The 18,392-nt window shown below is 34.4% G+C and overlaps 1 protein-coding gene across 1 annotated transcript in view; it reads right to left on the bottom strand.

Moving 5' to 3' along the window:
- The window catches only part of LOC127546925 (guanylate cyclase 2G-like), a 69,046-nt gene that overhangs the window by 16,033 nt on the left and 34,621 nt on the right, over positions 1–18,392 (bottom strand). The window contains exons 14-17 of the mRNA XM_051973814.1: positions 15,706–15,883; positions 14,211–14,351; positions 12,975–13,167; positions 7,386–7,560 (exon numbers count right to left, since the gene is read on the bottom strand). Coding sequence (XP_051829774.1) covers positions 7,386–7,560; positions 12,975–13,167; positions 14,211–14,351; positions 15,706–15,883 — 687 coding nt within the window. The remainder of the gene's footprint in view (positions 1–7,385; positions 7,561–12,974; positions 13,168–14,210; positions 14,352–15,705; positions 15,884–18,392) is intronic.

Here is an 18,392-nt window from a genome sequence, read left to right on the forward strand (position 1 = left end):
ATGGTGTTTGTATTTCTGCCAAGGACAAGTGAATGATTTTGATACTTTAAGTGCAAGATGATCTCCACAGAAAAAGAAGGTAAAGAGTTTGAGGATTGCCTTTTCCCTCAGTAGGTAATCTGGGAGAAAAGAATATTTCTCAAAAGGAACATAAATACAAAAACAAAGAAAAAACATCTGAGAGACAGAGGGAAATCCGGAGATGTCACAAGTTAGCTGGAACATCATGCAGACAAGAAAAGGAAGGAGGATCACCAGTGAACATTTTAAGATAAGCCACAGATAATGAAACTTTTCCTCCCCAAGAAAAAGCTGGATGTCCTGAAAAGGATGTGATTTCCAGTTCTCCATATCTTATCATCATGTGAATCCCCTGGTAATTTCAGGTGAGATACCATCTAGTAAAAGGATGAGACAACAGGGGTGGTTGGCCATTCTTGCCTAAGGATTACTAAATCAGCTCTTCTCTCCTCTGATAATGATAAGGAATAGAGAAACAATAGAGAATTCTTCCTCCAGTCTGTACCTTGTATGATAGGAAACTTCTCAAAGTTTATGAAATTAAATGTCTACCACTTAATTATGATGTCTTGTGCAGGCCCAAATGATACTGACTGAAGGAACCCAAAATCTTTATTTTAATTACAAAGATTAAGTAAGAGACCAGAGACTGAGATGGCAGGTTATTTTATTATTTTTTTAAAATCACTAATTCAAATCAAAAGCAATGGATTCAGAAAAGAAAGGAATATTTGAGAAGTGAACAGAAAGTTAAGAAGATGATGCCAGAAAACACAGTTTTCTGGACCATTGTTTTAAAACAGAGAAATGACAGGTGTCTGATCAGGAATGATATATACTCAACAAAAGTGGAAGAAATACATTTTTGCCTGAAATTTTATGCATCTAATCAGAAGGCCTTTAAAACTGAAAAGAAAAAGAGACAACTCTCTGTATATTTGCCAAGTCTGATACCACAGGGAGTAGCTTTAATGTGGGAAGAATAATAGGAGTAGGTACACAAAGTAGTTCACAAGAACCAGTCACCTCATATCTATCCTTAGCTCAAAGAATTCGGGTGTATGTATTGCCTTTCTTAGGGTCAGGCCTTCTTTACCTCCTCAGATCCTTTTTCTTTGTTTTCACATTGGAGTCCTTTTAAAGAAATTTTTGTGGTTGTTCGGTTGTTTTCAGTCGTGTCCAACTTTTCATGACCCCATTTGGGGTTTACTTAGCAAAGAACCTGGAGTGATTTGCCATTTTCTTCACTAGTTCATTTTTAAAAGATGAGGAAACTGAGGCAAATAAACTTAAGTGACTTGTCCAGGATCTCACAGCTAGTAAGCTTCTGAAGTCAAACACTTAAGAAATATTTCATTTTATCTGGTAATCTAAAGAGTAGATAATAACCCAAGAATGAATATAATACTAAAACTCATGGCCTCAGAGATCAACATATAAATGTAGAAAATGTAGACAACAAGAAAAATGAATTTTTAATCCTAATGCAGGGAAGCATATCTGACCTCATATATATCATTTAGATTTGTGGATAAGATTTATGACCAGAAAAGGGCTTTGGAAGAACAAACCTTATATTAAAAAAAAAAAAAACAGGTTAGGAAAGAGGAAAGGCAATGTAGAATTGTATATTTTTCATTCATGTGAATACAGTTATCAGAAGAAGAGAAGCACAGTAGAGAACATTTAGGTAAAGACTAAGGGAAGAAGAAACTATATCATTATGGGGATATATCATAGGTCAATAAGACAGAAAGAGAAAATAGATTAGTTTAGGAACTAAACACAGGCTTGGAATGTAGCCATGATATAATAGCATTTTGGGAGACCTTAGACAGCTAGAAGTTTGATAAAATTCTCTCTGCTAAAAGCAGAGACGCTAATAATTCCTCAACTTGCTTTAATGATCAAACAGATCCTTAATGATTCTTTACCAAAAAGTGGAGAACGAAACAAAGGAAAATTTTATTTTGGATCATGAAAGAGCTGGTACTACTGTGGAAATGATTGGGAACATGGAAGGAAGTAACCACTCTAATCTTCAAAATTCTTAATAGAAGAATGGAAACTTGAATAGAATCTGAAAAGCACCTTAGATTAATAGAGAACAGGTTTTAAAACATTCTAAGAAAAGATAGGTAGGATCCTGTGCATAAAAATTCTGTATGTCACACAAAAGGGAAGGGCAGTTCCCAAGAATGAAATTTTGAAGATACAAAGAGAAACAATTCTAACAGGGAGAGAATTACAAAATAAAAGTGACATAGATACATAGAGGTCACAAAATACTTTAAATTAATTCAAAATTTTTACATATCTTAAAAATCATGTACAGAATATGGAAGCAAGGACAGTTAATAAATAATGAATACAAAAGTAGGGTATGGTCCTATAAGAAAAGACAGGAATAGTAAGATTCAGAATGAGCTGAGACTGGAAAGAAAAGAGCTAGTTCTGGGGGATGGGGTGTTTGTTTTTTAGCTATTTGGGGCAGATGGTAGGGATCAAAGAAGGAACAGGAGAATAATCTCCAAACCAGAAAGAACAAAATGAAAATAATTAATAATATCCAACAGAAGAACTGGAGGCAGTAGGTTGCTCAGTAGATAGAGCATTGGGCCTGGAATAAATAGACCTAAGTTCATTTCTAGCCTCAGATACTTATTAGCTATGTGACCCTAGATAAGTCACTTAACTCAATTTGCTTCAGTTCTCTCATTTGTAAAATAAGCTAGAGAAGGAAATGATGAGCCACACCAGTATCTTTTCCAAGAAAACCTCAAATGGGATCAAAAAGAATCAGATACAACTGAAAAAAAGACTGGATAGCAACCACAATACAAGATAAAAATGAAGATAGTAACAGAACACCTACCAGCCTTTGATGAGTCCACGACAATCGTCCAGTTAACTACATTTCATGGCCCTGAAAGAATTGGCATGTGTGTACACAGAACTGTTGCCAATGAGTTCTGATATATTTTTTTCTCTTCTCTTATTTGGAGAATATGAGAGGTATTACAAGATTGCTGAAAGGCAAATATTACTTCAATTCTCAAAACAGGAAACAATTGGAGCCTTCAAACTATACATCAGTGAGTTTGATTGTTTGTTAAAAATTAGAACAATCTATTAAAAGAATGGTTAGTGAACACTTTAAAAAGGAAGAGATTATTATAAAAATCCCATGTGGCTTCATCAAGAGTAGATAAGCCAAGATGTATTTTTTATTGTGACATGATTGTTATATTGATAGAGCAAAGGAAGCTATAAATACATATTTTGCTTGATTATTAGCAAGGCATTTAATAAAGTTTCTCTTGTAATGCTTTTGTTCTACTCACTCTTCTTCCATTATTATAGAAGTAAGGGAGGAAATGGAAATAAGAAAGTTTGACTACCTACTGGAGGAAATAAAAAGAGAAGAAATGTAGCCTGAAATTGAAATATTATGAGAGCAAGGGGCTTAAAGGAAATGAAAGAACAGAGAAGACAATAGTACTAAATACTAAACCATTAATGACTAATATTTTAATCTTTAATTAAATTCATTTGTGATTTTTCTTCCTTAGTTCTTGATTCTATGCCTATAAGTAAAAAGAAACAAACAAAACTACTAAGCAGATCTGTCTACACTGTTGTCAAAATCTGCAAAACTCTATTGGGCAGCAAAATTTCCCATTGTGGCCAAAAACATATAATTAGAAAAAGTTTAACAAAATAAAAATGCAATATCCTATACATATAGACTTTCCTAAGTCATTATCCAGCTTGTAGGGATCCATTTCTTTTTGAGTTTTGTATGAGTGGTCTACACCACTAAGGAATGGTATTACGGGGCTTAGGAACAAATATAAGATTCAATGAAAAGGTAGTTTCCCACTGGATTTAAGATATAGAGCCATTCTGATTGTATAACTCCACACCAACCATGACCCTGACGTTAATGAAAGGAGCAAACTGCCTACAAAGTGATGGAGATTTCCCCAGAGTTTCCTGTGATTTGGAATAGAGCACCAATCCCTTTTTGTTGGTTTAATAGCAGAGTGAATGTAGTACTTCCTTTTGCCTGCTCTGTTTGGTGAACAGACTTAGTTTAATGCTTTGTAGCACCATCTGGTGATTAAATTATTTTTGTGGAAGATAGATTTATAACACACAAAAGAACAATTCAATAGCTTTGAAACCATCTAGACCCAAAGATTATTCATTAGTGGTTTAATGTTTAATATTAATTTAGAAAGTGAATTTCCATGTATTATATGAGGATCTGTACTATTTAACATTTTTATTAATGACTTGAATAAAAGAAGAGATGAGATGCTTATTGATTTTGTAGATATTAGAAAATTTGAATGGATAGCTAACATAATGGATGGCAGATTTGGAATTCAAGAAAACCTGGACAGATTAGCGCATTGAACCAAATTGAATGCAATGAAATTCAGTGGGGACCTCTATAAAATCCTTCACAAGTTGAAAAAAAATTAAAAAAGGAAATTTATTTAGATAGCAGGTCATTTTTAAAAATATGATAGTGTGCCCCCCTCCCCAGTCCCCTTGCTGCCCACAAAAAAAAAAAAAAAAAGCAGAGCACTGAGAAGCACCATGAAGGGAAGGGAGGCTAGGAAAAACAATTCTGTTGCACTCTCCCCTGGTCATTTAAGAACAAGAACATTGAGTTCAATCATAAGTATTACATTTGAAGGATGATATTTATAACTTATCAAGTATCACCATCCAATTCAGCAAAAGATCATGCTGCATGAAAATCAAAAAGAAATCAGGATATTTAGCTTGAACAAGACAGGATTTAGCAGAGAGAAAGCATGAGAGCTGCCTTTAAGTATTTGATGTGTTGTTATGAAAAAATTTTTTAGATTTTTTTCTGCTTGTCTTTGGGGGAAAATTAGAAGCAATGGGATGGAAATTGCAAAAAAGTAGATTTGATCTTATAAAAAAAGGAAAAACAAACTCACTTTTTCACAAAAACTATTTAAAAGTTGAATAGGTTACTTCAGGTGGTGGTGATGATGGTGGTGGTAGTGGTAATAGTGGTGGTATGATCATTTTCCAGTGAAGCTCTTTCAAGTTTGGACAATCACTTCTAAGGCATGCTGTAAAAGATACTTTTATACAGACAGATGTTTAATCAAATGACCCCTTAGGTTCTTTCAGTCTCAAAATCCTGTGATAATATTAGTTCAGTTATGTGACTTTCTTCAGAAGAAAGAGCAGGGAAGATGGATGATTGCAGATTAGCACCATTTAAGATACAGGCAAGAAATTCAGTGAGTTAGCCAAGATCACAAAACCGATTAAGACTGGAAAGGGAGCAAAGGGATTCAGAAATCACATATTGGGAAAATAGAGAGGAATGGAAGAACTAGAGCAAACAAAGAGGGTAAAATATAGATATAAGAGAAATAAGAAAAAGGTGGAAATGGAAAAGCAGAGAATTTTAAGCAGAGAAGAGAATTTCAAAGTTCAAAATAATAGAAACAACACAATTTCAAGTAATACTGACATCTAATTATCATAAGCCCTGAGGACACCTGAGGAGGAATCTACATGAAGGTTATTAGAGGTGATAAGGTTGATAAACTGGAAATTTTGTGCTTTCAAGGGGACATCACTGTACTTATCAAAGCACCTATCTTCTAAGTGCAGGGGTTAGAATGAAGAAGATTGTTAGTCATAACAAGTACATTAGATAAATGCAAAATATATAAAATAAATATCAAAAATACCCTTGTAGCTAAAGTAATGCTAAAAATTTTAGGGATTGTCATGGAAAAGATAGTATCTGAGCTGAATTCTGAATGGCATTAGGGATTACTAGAGAGTAAAAAAGAAAAACAACATGGGGGAAACAAGGTCATGTATAGGAAACAGCAGGTATGTTAGTTTTCTTAGAAAATAGGGGATAGGAATATGGGAAATCAGTCTAGAATTGGAAGCTAGAATCAAATTGTGAAAGGTTTGGAATGTCAAAAGAGTCTGTATTTTATCCTGAAGACAATTGAGAACTACATAAGTTTCTTAAGTAAGAATGTAATATGCCTAGACCTGTGCTTTAAGAATATCAATTTAGCAATTACATAGAGGCTACATGGTAGAAAGGAGAGGTGAGAGGTAAGGAGACCAATTAGGCTATTGTAGTTAAATGTGATAAAGTCTTATGCTACTGTTTTGGCCGTGTGAGTTGAGAAAATGGACAGTTGTGAAAGATATAGAAGACATGATAGACAGGAGAGAGAAAAAGTCAAGAATGACTCCAAGTTTGTGAACATGAGTAGCTACAAAAGATGGTGGTGATCTAAAAGTCACTAGAAATGGACAATGTGTTAGAGATCAGAAAGTGAAGTAGAATCAGAAAGGGATATTGCTAAGGCCTTTGAAAGATCCCAAGCTTCTCCTTAAAATAGAACTCATCTTTGTAATTTCAATATCCTCTTGGTGATATTAGACTGAAAGGCATAGAGTCATATAGCCTACAAAGAACTGAAATTGTATATCGCCCAAAGGACAATGAGGAAGTACATGTTGGGTATGACCAGGCTATACAATATCACAAATAAGAACTTATGAAGGAGAAGCAGACTAAAGGATGTCAATGAGTGAAAAAAGCTGATCTCACAGTGACAGCAAGGGATAAATGCATGGAGAGCCTTTATGCTCAATGTCAAGTGAAAAAGTTCCTCATCTTATTGGATGGACCCGCTGTGGCAGACTTAATGAAGGATTCAGACAAGAGTCACACAGGATGGGTAGGCACAAATGTGTTATAGGTTGCATTGTTGGAGGGAATAACCACATAGATGAGATCATAGGTCCAGGAGGATGAGAATGAGAGATGAGAATGAGAAGGAGGATGGTAATGTTGATGGTGATGATGACACTGAGGATGAGTAATTATTTTTTGGCTGACCCCAGAAGGTAAAACTAGGATCAGTGAGTGAAAGTTGCACAGAGTCAGATTTTGGGTCAGCTTAAGGAAAATTTTTCTCACAATTAGAGCTTTATAAAAGTAAAATAAACTGCCAAGATAATAAGCTATTCATCTCTGGATATTTTTAAGTGGTACCATTAATTAGATGTTTGACCATAAATAAATGACTTCAGTTCTCCAACTCTCAATTTTCCCCTCAGTAAAACAGAGATTTGACTACATGATCTTTAAAGTATCTTCTTGTTTTAAATCCTATGGTTCTATATACTTGCTCTATGTGCCAGTTTTTTTAAGGCAAACTGATAGCTGTGAGTAATGTCACTGAATTAATTCTAAAAGTAGGGGATGGTAGAAATAAATTGGCATTGTAAAAGCTATAGTATTCTGTGATTATATATACACACATACCTACCTGTATGTAGGCCAATCCGAAGCTTCAGTTTTTCCTCTGGCATGTGTCCAATCTTAAAATTGACCATGGCATTGAGGAAGCACAATGACATCGTAGCAATTTCCTCCACGTGTCGGATTCCATTGCGGAGGGGGAGACCACTTGCCACCATGTAGGCGTCACCAATGGTTTCAACCTGAAAATAGGATTTTAAAATTTTAACAACATAATCCCACCCCTACAAACAGAAAATTAGAAATTGAATGGTGCTCCCTACCACTTAAAAAATTTCTTCCTTTTTCCTGGAATGATTAAGCAAGAAGAGATTTTGATATCATCTAATCTAACCTATTTATCTTATATATAAGCAATCTAAATTCTCAACCAGAGAAGTCATTTGCTCAAGGTCATAAAACCAGTCTGTATCCTCTCTGCTTATCTAAGTCTTATACTTCCTCTACACTCTATTATAAATTAGATCTGCCATGAAACTTTTTCTGGCCATTCATATCTTTAGTCATCTCTCTCCCTTTCATTTTATCTATATCAATTTTTTTTTCAATTCAAGGGACACATTCAAGTGCCTATTAACTTTGAAGGCATTGTGTTGAATGCTGGGAATATAATGAGTGTAGAACACACACACGCATACATACATACATACATACATAGAAATAATTATGTTATTAAATGAGTGAATAAGAGAGGTCAAATGGAATCTAAGAGACTTAAGGAATGAAAGATCATTTTGAACTGGGAAGATTAGGAAAGATTTTATGAAGGAAATGAGCTAGGATTTTAGTGATGGAAAGAATGTCAATGACTGATGACAAGGGTAGAAACTCAAGAGATGGAAGACACAATACATGGATAGTGTCAGGAAATACTGAGCAGTTTGGTTGAAATATAGAATGGATACAGAGAAGTGCCATGAAACAGGGTTGGAAATGTATGTTTGGGTCAAATTGAGGACCTTAAGTGCAAGGTTAAATAGTCTGCATTCCATTTAATATTAAATAGATAGTGAGAATTAATGAAAGATTTTGATCAGACGAGTGATATGATTAAACGCATATAAAAAGATTACTTAGCAGCAATAAAAGGTTGACAATAAATGACATATGAACTCTTATTTTTGCTTAACTACTTTATGTGAGCTGTTCTATTGAATAGGCAGCAAGTTACACTCTATGGTCCTACAGGACTATATGAATGAACTTTCTAATGATTAGAGGAGTCTTAAAATGAAATGAGTACACTGCCTTGTAAAGGTAATGAGTTCCCTTGTCAATGAAGACAAATAATCAGAGGGTCCAATATTCACTTGTCAGCAATTTTATAGGTCCTCAATTAAGACTATTATTTAATGATTCAGTTAAATAAAAAATAGAATAAAATTTACAAGAATTTACTTACCAGCTAAAATGTATTCAGCCTGGTACCAGGCACCCTTAGAGATACAAAAAATAGATGAGGTACCCGCCCTGAAAGAATTTATACTCTTGTTGAGGACTTAAGATTAACTAAATGATCAGAACTGGAAGATATCTTAGAAGACATCCAGCCCAATATCACACATAGTGTCAGAATTTCAACCATTGAGTTTTAAATCCCAGGCTGGCCTTCTTTTATCACTTAAGCACCTTTCCTTTAAGCATCAATCTTTAAGCAAAATTTTAAGATGAAAGCACTTATATTCCTTGTTCTATTCTTCCTCTTCCTTCTTCCCCCATCTGGTATTCTTCCCCACTCCTGCTTCTCTCCCTCACTTCCTTATAGAAATTTGCTTTCTGGTTCTTTATTCATACATACATTTCTTGACTAGTAACAACTTAGAATGTGATCCCTCCCAGACGAATTTGCAATAACCCAATCAAAGCCTTAGTATAAAAGGATGAGCTTTAATGGAAAGGAGGATTTGGAATAGGAAGGGAAGTAAGACAGATTGAATGTGAAGTTCAGATGTACAAGGGAGAAAATCACTTAATCTGATGTGCAAAAGCCAGTCAGTTAAAAGGCCATCTCTCCCATCAATTGATATATACTTCTGGGAATGCAAACTGATTTTAATATCATTCCAAACAAAATATGATTAGGAAGATAAGTCCAATAAATTAAAAATCACATTGTTTTTGCAGCTGAAAAAAAATGATCTGAGGGAAGAACACTGTCTTTGTTTATTTTCATTTACATAGATAACAGAGTTAATGGTTAAGAATATTTAAAGGGGATACATCCTTAAGCTTTGAGTCACTACAATAAAAGTCAGCAATATTTTACATCCTCCTACAAACAGAATACTGTTCTGATAGGATTGCTAATCTGTGTCAAGGTTCTTCACCAGTGTTCAAAGGAGGCCTGCTCAAAAAAATAGATTAGGGCTCAAAATTTGTAGTCATTAATGCAGCAATTACTGACCACTATCACTATCTTTCCCTAGTCTTGATGTCTAACACTTCAGGCAATCTTCCGTGTGGTCTAGCACACAGTATTTTCCTAGTAATCCACACAACACAAGGGAAGCACACAAAGACAGGGATGGAAAGTCACCCCCAAACACCAGACTTCTGAAATTACACTGCTCCAACACAAAGAGGTACCATCTTACTCATTACTTCTATCTCTTTCCAGCTCAAACACTTCTGCTACCAGAAATACACACAATCCTCTCTTTATGTAAATGAACCATTCTGGAGACCTCTACACAAAGCAATTTTTATGTAATGTAAACTTACCCCTACCTACCCTGTCCACTTAGCCTATAATAACAAAAGCAAACACAAAATACCTTTATACAAGTCACAAAATATACAAAGATGTAGATCTGGTAAATACTGTACCATGATAATAAACAGAATTATGAACTGAAAGGTAAAGTTTATGATTAAGTATGCATAGTACCGGACAGCAAACTTAATATAGGTGTGAAGAAAATTGCCCCTTCCTCACTCAATATACCTTGTCACTAATGGTTGGCCATGCGACCTTTTTTTTATGAAGCTATGGTTTGTATAATGCCTCTCTTTTCTTCCTTCCATATCTGATGAGAGCAAGCAACATTATTCTCAACTAGTCTATAAACTTTTAAAATTTTGAAGTATTTGAATCCAGTTTTTCAATACAAGAAAAAATTCCACTCAGATGACAAAATGTTTCTGCCAACAATTTCATTGTGAACCTTTTTAGTTTGACCTTGAATTCCCACAGCTTTCCTTTCTTCTGTAATCTTTGCAGCTAACAGCCCAATCAGATGCTCATTAAACAGTTCTTCTCCATGGGACTCCGTCCACTACTCCACATCATTTTCATCCACTTATAGTTCCAATTCTTGTGCTAATTTTACAATCTTGTTACTCAGTGCTTCAAAAATTTCACTTTTTTTCAAATTCATGGAAATTGGGAATAAACTGTAGGTACAGTTTCCCAGACTCTTCTAAACTTTCTTCATACATGTTTCTGTTACTTCTTCCTATGCCTTTCAAAATTCTTTATATAAAGTTGGATTTGTATAATGTAAATTTACATAAAGTAAAAACTGTCTGTATGTTGGAATAGCTTAAAAATCAGTAGCAGACAGCCTTTCAGTGTCCCTCTCTCCTTCCTTTTCTTTCCCTTTCTCTCTTCTCTTTCTCTCTCTCTCTGTCTCTCCCTTTCTCTTTCACCACCCACTCCCTCTTCCTTTCCCTCTCCTTTCTCCTTTTCTCTTTCCCTAGCTCTTTTCATCTCTCAATTAAAATTTTTTTAATTTATTTAATTTTTTCCCTAGTTACATTCAAAACTTTTTTTTACATTTGTTTTAAAATTTTTGAGTTCCAGGCTCTCTTCTTTATCACCATCCACAATTAAGAAACCATGTGTGAAGTTGTATTAAATAAAAGTTAAGTTGTAAAAGAAAATATAGATCTCCCACTCTGATGAAAATAAAAACCCTCAAGAAAAATTAAGTTTAAAAGAAAGAAAGAGAGAGAGAAATAGAGAATGCTTCGATCTGCATTCAGCTCAAATCAGTTACTTCTTTGGATATGGATAGGATTTTTCATCATAAGTCCTTCAGAGTAGTTGTAGATGATTGTACTACTGAGAATAACAAAGCCCTTTACATCTGATCATCCCAGAATATTGCTATTATTTTGTATGCAGTATAATTTACTTTGTTCATGGAGAACTTTCCAGGATTGTTTGATTTTTTTTTTCCTGAGAACATCTTGCTCATTATTTGCCAGAGAACAATAATATTCCATCACAGATACATACCACAATTTGTTGAGCCATTCCCCAATTGATGGGAATCCTCTCCATTTCTATTATTTTTTTCCTGAGAAAAGACCTGCTATGAATATTTTTTGGTACATATAGGTAATTTCCTTTTTTTCTGGGTTTTTTTTTTGGGGGGGGGAATCTCTTTTGGTATTTGCATTTAATAGTGATGTTATGTCGAAAAATATGCATGAATTTGCAACCCTTTGGGCACAGATCATACCTTTTGATCCTTTATCAATTGAGGCATGACTATTTTTTATAAATTTAACTCAGTACCCTCTATGTTTGAGAAATGTTTCTCTCAGTTTTTTAGATATAAATAGTCCTACTATGGGACAAAGGCTGGTGTACTACTCCAGGATATTTACCACATCTGAACTTAACTTCTAGGTCCTTTCTTATTATGGAAATAGCATGTGGTTCCCCTACCCCCATTCCACATACATACTTAGATTAAGATCCCAAATATTTATCCTGTTCTATAAAATCAGGAAATACAAAGTATCAGTACTTAATTCACAGAATTGTTGTGAGGAACAAATGAGATATTTGTGAAATGTTTAGCATAGTGCCTGGCCCATGGTAGCTACTTAATAAATGCATGTTCTTTCCTCACTTCAACAAACCATAAACCTGTCTACTCTCACTCACCATCCAACATTTTTTGTCATTTAGTCATTCTTTCTCCTGCCAAAGGTGTGTGTGTGTGTGTGTGTGTGTGTGTGTGTGTGTGTGTGTGTTTATGTGTGTTTCAGCCCTCATTTCTTCTTTTTATCCCTCATGAAATGAACTTTCATTGTACTTGGATATTAATCATAAGATTCCTTCAGAAACACCACATGAATAATTAATTAAAAATTCAGATTATACCTCACATTATCATTTTTTTTAACTTAGAAAAGTTAATTATCACGCCCATAAGCATGCAAACCATACCACAAGATCTAAGTCTGGTCTTTAAAAATAAAACAGTCTGTGTCATCTCTAGACTGGAAAGGGGTGTGATTAGCCTAAGGAAAAGAAAGTATCTTGGCTAAGATAATGTTAAATCTCTTTCAGAAACAGTTTCTTTCTTTAAACAAAAAAAAAAAAAAAAAAAAGAAAAGAAAAGAAAAGCCAGGACTCAACTGATATGACTTGACAAGTATAAACTTCCCTTATTAATCTTCTTATTAATTAAGAAATTAAAAGGGGATCAAATAAGGAGTCTGATAAGAAATGGCCCATGTCTCTGACCGGGAGATGGAGAGCTCACCCTAACTGCAGTCTGCCAGTGGCTTCAGGCTCACATTTATACTGTACCAAAGAATAGCAAGTATTTCCTTTCAATTTATAATTGGGGTAACTCACCTTGTAGACATCATATGTTTTAATGATGTTGTCAAATAAACTGTACAGGTCATTGAGAAGACCCACGACTTGCAGGGGAGTGCTGAGAGAACACAGCTTTGTAAATCCAACGATGTCAGAGAAAAAGATGGTCACAGAATCAAAGTGTTCTGGCTCCACAGATCTCCCCGCTATGAGCTGCTCCCCTATGAAGCTGAAATGGGAATGGGGGTGGGGATGGCATGGGGGATGGGGAGTTTTTGTCATAGAAATAATCTTTCTTTATCTGCTTCACAATATACCCACACTGCTTTTTAACCTCTGTGATACTTTATACACATACATCTCGTGTATAATGGATTTTTTGTCTAGTTAGTAATCATGGAGGAAGTCTATCCATAAGTCATCCTCTCTCAGCATGGACATTTGAAAATGGGACTTTTAACAAAAGACCATTAAGAGAAGCAAAGTATTTACAGAAAAGCTTTCTCTGTAGACTTTCTCCTGCTGATCGCATCTCTTTTGAAAGCAAAGGCTCATTTTTCAGTAATGGAAGATAGTGTGACAATCTAGTCACATACAGGAATACAAATCAATATTTTTGTTTTGATCAATCACACATAAATCTATATTCTCAGGTTCTTTTGTTAGGGTAAACAGGACAAGAGATTTTAAATGAAAACACACAAAAGGAGACATTTTTGTCAACTGATAACATAGCGAGTTCATATTTGATAAATAAACAAAAGAAAGAAGGTCTAGATTTAGAACTTCCAGTCCAGGGTATATGCTGCAGAGAGCCCAGAACAATGAATACACATTTCTGTGTATGGAGGGACTAGTGACTAGACTTATGAAGTTAGACTACCATCTAGTGGCAGAAGTCATGCTATGGGGTTTACCAGTATAGAAGAAATAAATCTACATTACAGGACATGTAACCCATAAAATCATGGATTAAGTACTGGAGAGGACCTAAGATGATAATAATAACAATGTACATTTATATGGGATTTTCAGGTTAGAATTATTTCCCTTCAAAAAAAACTGTAAGATACAAACACCCAAGTTTTAGACCAAGGATTCTTTTCCCATATTCCTCTTTTATTTATATCCTATACCTAATGTCCTTGGCTTCCCTACATGGAGGGGTACAACTAACATTTTCTATTTCATTAAGTCTATTCTATTACACTTAAATGAAAATATTGATAATTGGGAAGGGCACAATTCTGTACAAGCTGAGCTCATAACTACCTGGGCAACATGGTAGATAGAAGCTTGTCGATCTTTTTCTTCTCTGACAAAAGCTGTGTGGTCCTCTCCTCCACCACCTCTTCCAGATGATTGGCATATTTTTCTAGCTTGTTCACCATGCTATCCAGGATGCTCACATGGCTTTGAAAGGATTCAAATAGTAAGACCTTTGCAAAGAAGTCAGTGATCCCAGGGAAACCAAGATAGCAATAACACAATCCAAGAAATCAATTTTCCCTTTGGGGTTTTCCAAATGTGGTAAATACAATGCTACAGAATATCAGTAGGTATAGGATTCAACTTCTGCAATCATCTGTAATCATGAAATTACTTTTTATCTCTATGATCCCTTCCATGTCTATCATCCTATTTGTCCAGCTTCTTTTTGTCGATTCTCCCAGTCAAAGAATATATCAACCTCTGTCAGAGAATTTGTACTTCCACTTTGAAAGTAGGTTCATTTCTGACCATTTTAATAGGACCTCATCTATTTGTCTCCATAATACTTACCATGCAAACTACCTACATTTAGGGTTCCTATACTTTCAGATCTCAGGTTTATAGAATACCAATGATACTTTAACTGCTGTCAGAGGATTTGTACTTCCACTTTCAAAGTAGGTTCATTATTGGTCATTTTTATATTTGTTTCCATAATACTTATCTATGTAGACTACCTATATTTGGGATTCCTATACTTTCAGATCTCAGATTTATAAAGTGTTTCTCTTTTTAAAAAATAACAAAAATCTATTTTCTCTTTCTTCTCTTCTCATATTGTGAAAAGGGATCCATTGTAAGAAAATTCATAGTCAAATGAAACAAAGTCCCACATTGGCCATATCAAAAAAAAAAATGTAGCATTCTACACTGAGTCCATCACATCTCCATTGAGAAGTGGGTAGTACGCTTTATCTTCAGTATTCTGGAATTGTCATTGTTCATTGTATTAATCAGACTATTTAACTCTTTCAAAGTTGCTAGTCTTTATGAGGTTTTCTGGACATTTTTTTCTGACTGTATTTGCATTCACTTGCACATTTCTGGGCACATAATAGGCACTATATTACTGCTTGTTAATTTAACTTGTTTTCCTGGTTCTACTCAGAGTTGTGGAGCTTAAATGGATAAGAAAGACCATTTTTATAAAAAAAAAAAAAAGGAGACTAGGACAAACATCTAAGATAACAGAAAAGTTAGTGGAAGAATCCAAATTTAGAACTCAGATCACCTAATTTCCAGGTCAGTACTCTTTCCACTAGCTCCTTGCCTCCCTATGGCTATATCTAAGTGAGTAAAATAAAGCATAAAGTTGGAGCAATTATCTTCCAGCTAAGGAATCTTAAAACTTGAATGTTCTAAATTAATTGTTGCTATTCTAAAGTAATCGGACAACAATCATTCCCCATGAATCCTTTTATGTAAATCTCTACTGATATTTAGTTTTTAGAATAGCTCTGTAAAATAGCAAACAAAAACTTAGAATTGGACTCACCCTTCTGGGTTGGCTTCTCTTAAGATTCTCTTGACATGGGAGAATGTTGGTCTTTTCTCTGGAGACTCATCCCAACAATTCCTCAACATGGCTACAACTTTCTCACTACACTTTTCCTTTGACAGCTTTGGTCTCAGGGGAATAGCAGCAGTTGGGTCTTTGATTCTATTGATGATTTCTGCAATTCAGTTGGGTGTGGATAATTATAAATCTTGAGAGTTTTACTACCTTATTTTAAATGATTTGTTATTTGAATGACATTAATCATCAGATTTGTTACAAATTGAAGGCTGAGTGCCTCAAACATTTCATCCCTGCCTTTATCATCAGGCAGGAATAGGAATTCATCTATCCTACCTTGCCTCCACATAAATACTCCCACCTCTATGTAATCTATACATCTAATTTATTCATTACTCTAGTCTTACTTTCATCCTTAAAAGTCCTAAGGATGCTATAAATTAGTTGGATCTTTTGCCAAGGTTTCAACAAATTTATTCACACTACCAATGTTTTCTTGTAACTGTTTTATGATATGATACCATGTATAATGTTCCACCATGATCCTAAGCAAATTTATGATATAACATTTTCTTCTACATAGCTGCCATATTTCTTCCCTTTAAAGGAAAATCAAATATTGGCTGAGTGAAGCAGTGTCTAGACTTTTATTTTATTTATTGTGGCAATTGATTTATATGTTAAACTTTCTTAGGAAATGAAAATATGTCAAAGCTTGTGCTATAATCCATTCCCCATTTGGAGAGATAGCTTATATATATATTGAGTGTGTTCAATTGCGTGCCTTATCTTCTTTTAAGTTGGTTTCTTTCTACTATTGATTTTGATCCTAAATCAAGGATCTGATTGTACAAAGTTAACAAGCACTTATTAAGCATCTGTTACTTTCCAAGATACAAATAAAAACAAGAATATTCTTTGCTCAAAGAGCTCATATCTAAGGAGAAACAGCATACAAAACACTATGTATGTGTAAGATACAGAAATGGCACATTGGAGGTATTGTTAGAGGGAAAGCAGGACAATGGAGAAAGATGGGGAAAGGATTCTTAGAAGTGGTGGGATTTTAGTTGAGACTTCAAGGAATCCAGGGAAACCAGAAGGCAGAGAAAGGAAGGAGAATATTCATATATGGGGTACAGGTAGTGAAAAGGCACAGAGAAGTAGACTGTCTTAAATGAGGAACATTAAGGGGATGGATCACAGAGTATATGAAGCAGAGAAAAATTTAATAAAACTGGAAAGATTAAAGAGAAAATTTTGTATTTCCTCTTAGAAGTAACTAACTGGAAGCCATTAGAGTTTATGAACTAAGGAGATGACATAGTCAAACCTAAGTTTTAGGAAGACCACTTTGGCAGCTTGGAGGTCAATAGACTGAACTGGGAAAACACTTGAAACAAGGAGACCAACCAGAAGACTGCTGTGATATCCTAGGCATAAAGGAATGAGGACTTTCACCTAGATAGCAGTTTCATTAGAAAAGGGAATGTCTAAGGCAGGATTTGAACTCAAATCTCCCTGACTATCTACTTTACTTCCTGGGCTACCCTGATACTACAGTATTCCTTCCCTCTTCTTAAGAAGCTACCACCTAGGTGAAGGCCCTCATTCCTTATCTGCAAAATAAAGATAATAATAGCCCTATATCCAAGGATTATTGTGAGTACCCAATGAGAACACATATGTAAAGCACTTTGCAAACCTTAAAGTGTTATACAAATATTAGCTTTTTAATAATGAGTTGTTATCATAATACCTGGGGGTATGGTTTATGTTTATTGAATACTAGACTATTAGATACATTTGCTTTGTGTAATAAACCTAATTTTTTCCACTGATCAATCTTTTTGTTAATACCAAATTGTTTTAATGGTAACTCCTTTGTAGTATTTTGAAATCTGATACTGTTAGACTCCTTTTATTCCCATTACTTTTCATTATTTCACTTGAGATTCTTGATCTTTTTTTCTTCTATATGAATTTTGTTATTATTTTTCCTCTAGTTTTGTAAAGTAATACTTTGATAGTTTAATTAGTGAAGCATTGAATAAAGTAAATCAAATATTGTCATTTTATTATATTGGTCATCTGATTCATGGACAATTGATATTTTCTTCAATTATTTAGTTCTGCCTTTATTTTTATAAACAATTGTTTGTAGTTGTACTTATATCATTTTGTGAAAGAATTTAATATACTCTTTTTCCTTAAGATGAATCTCAGACTCTATCTTCTACATGAAGTCTTTCCTGATTCCCTTAAATGATAGTGTCATCCCTCTCAAACTCCCAAACTTCCTTCATCTGTGTCTATTTATTAACTTTACATTTATGATATGTGTGTGTATATTTATTGTTTCTGCCATTATAAAGGTGTGCTTCATGCCAGTAGGGATTGTTTGATTCTTTGCCTTTTATCCCTAGCACTTACTAGAGTCCCCGTTACTTAGTACGTAGTGCTGCTATGTACAGTACCTAGCACTTTATAATTACTTGTTAATTGATTAAAGAAAAGGAGAGAAAAAGAGAATATTAAATTCAATAAAAATTTTAAGTTTCTATTTTATGCAAAATATTGTGTCGGGGACTTACAGTAGCATAGGAGTAATAAGAGAAAACATCTATTCCCTACTTCCAGTTCTGTTGATTGCATTAAACTGTTAT

Source organism: Antechinus flavipes, chromosome 2 (assembly GCF_016432865.1).
Source record: "Antechinus flavipes isolate AdamAnt ecotype Samford, QLD, Australia chromosome 2, AdamAnt_v2, whole genome shotgun sequence".
Lineage (NCBI taxonomy): Eukaryota > Metazoa > Chordata > Mammalia > Dasyuromorphia > Dasyuridae > Antechinus > Antechinus flavipes.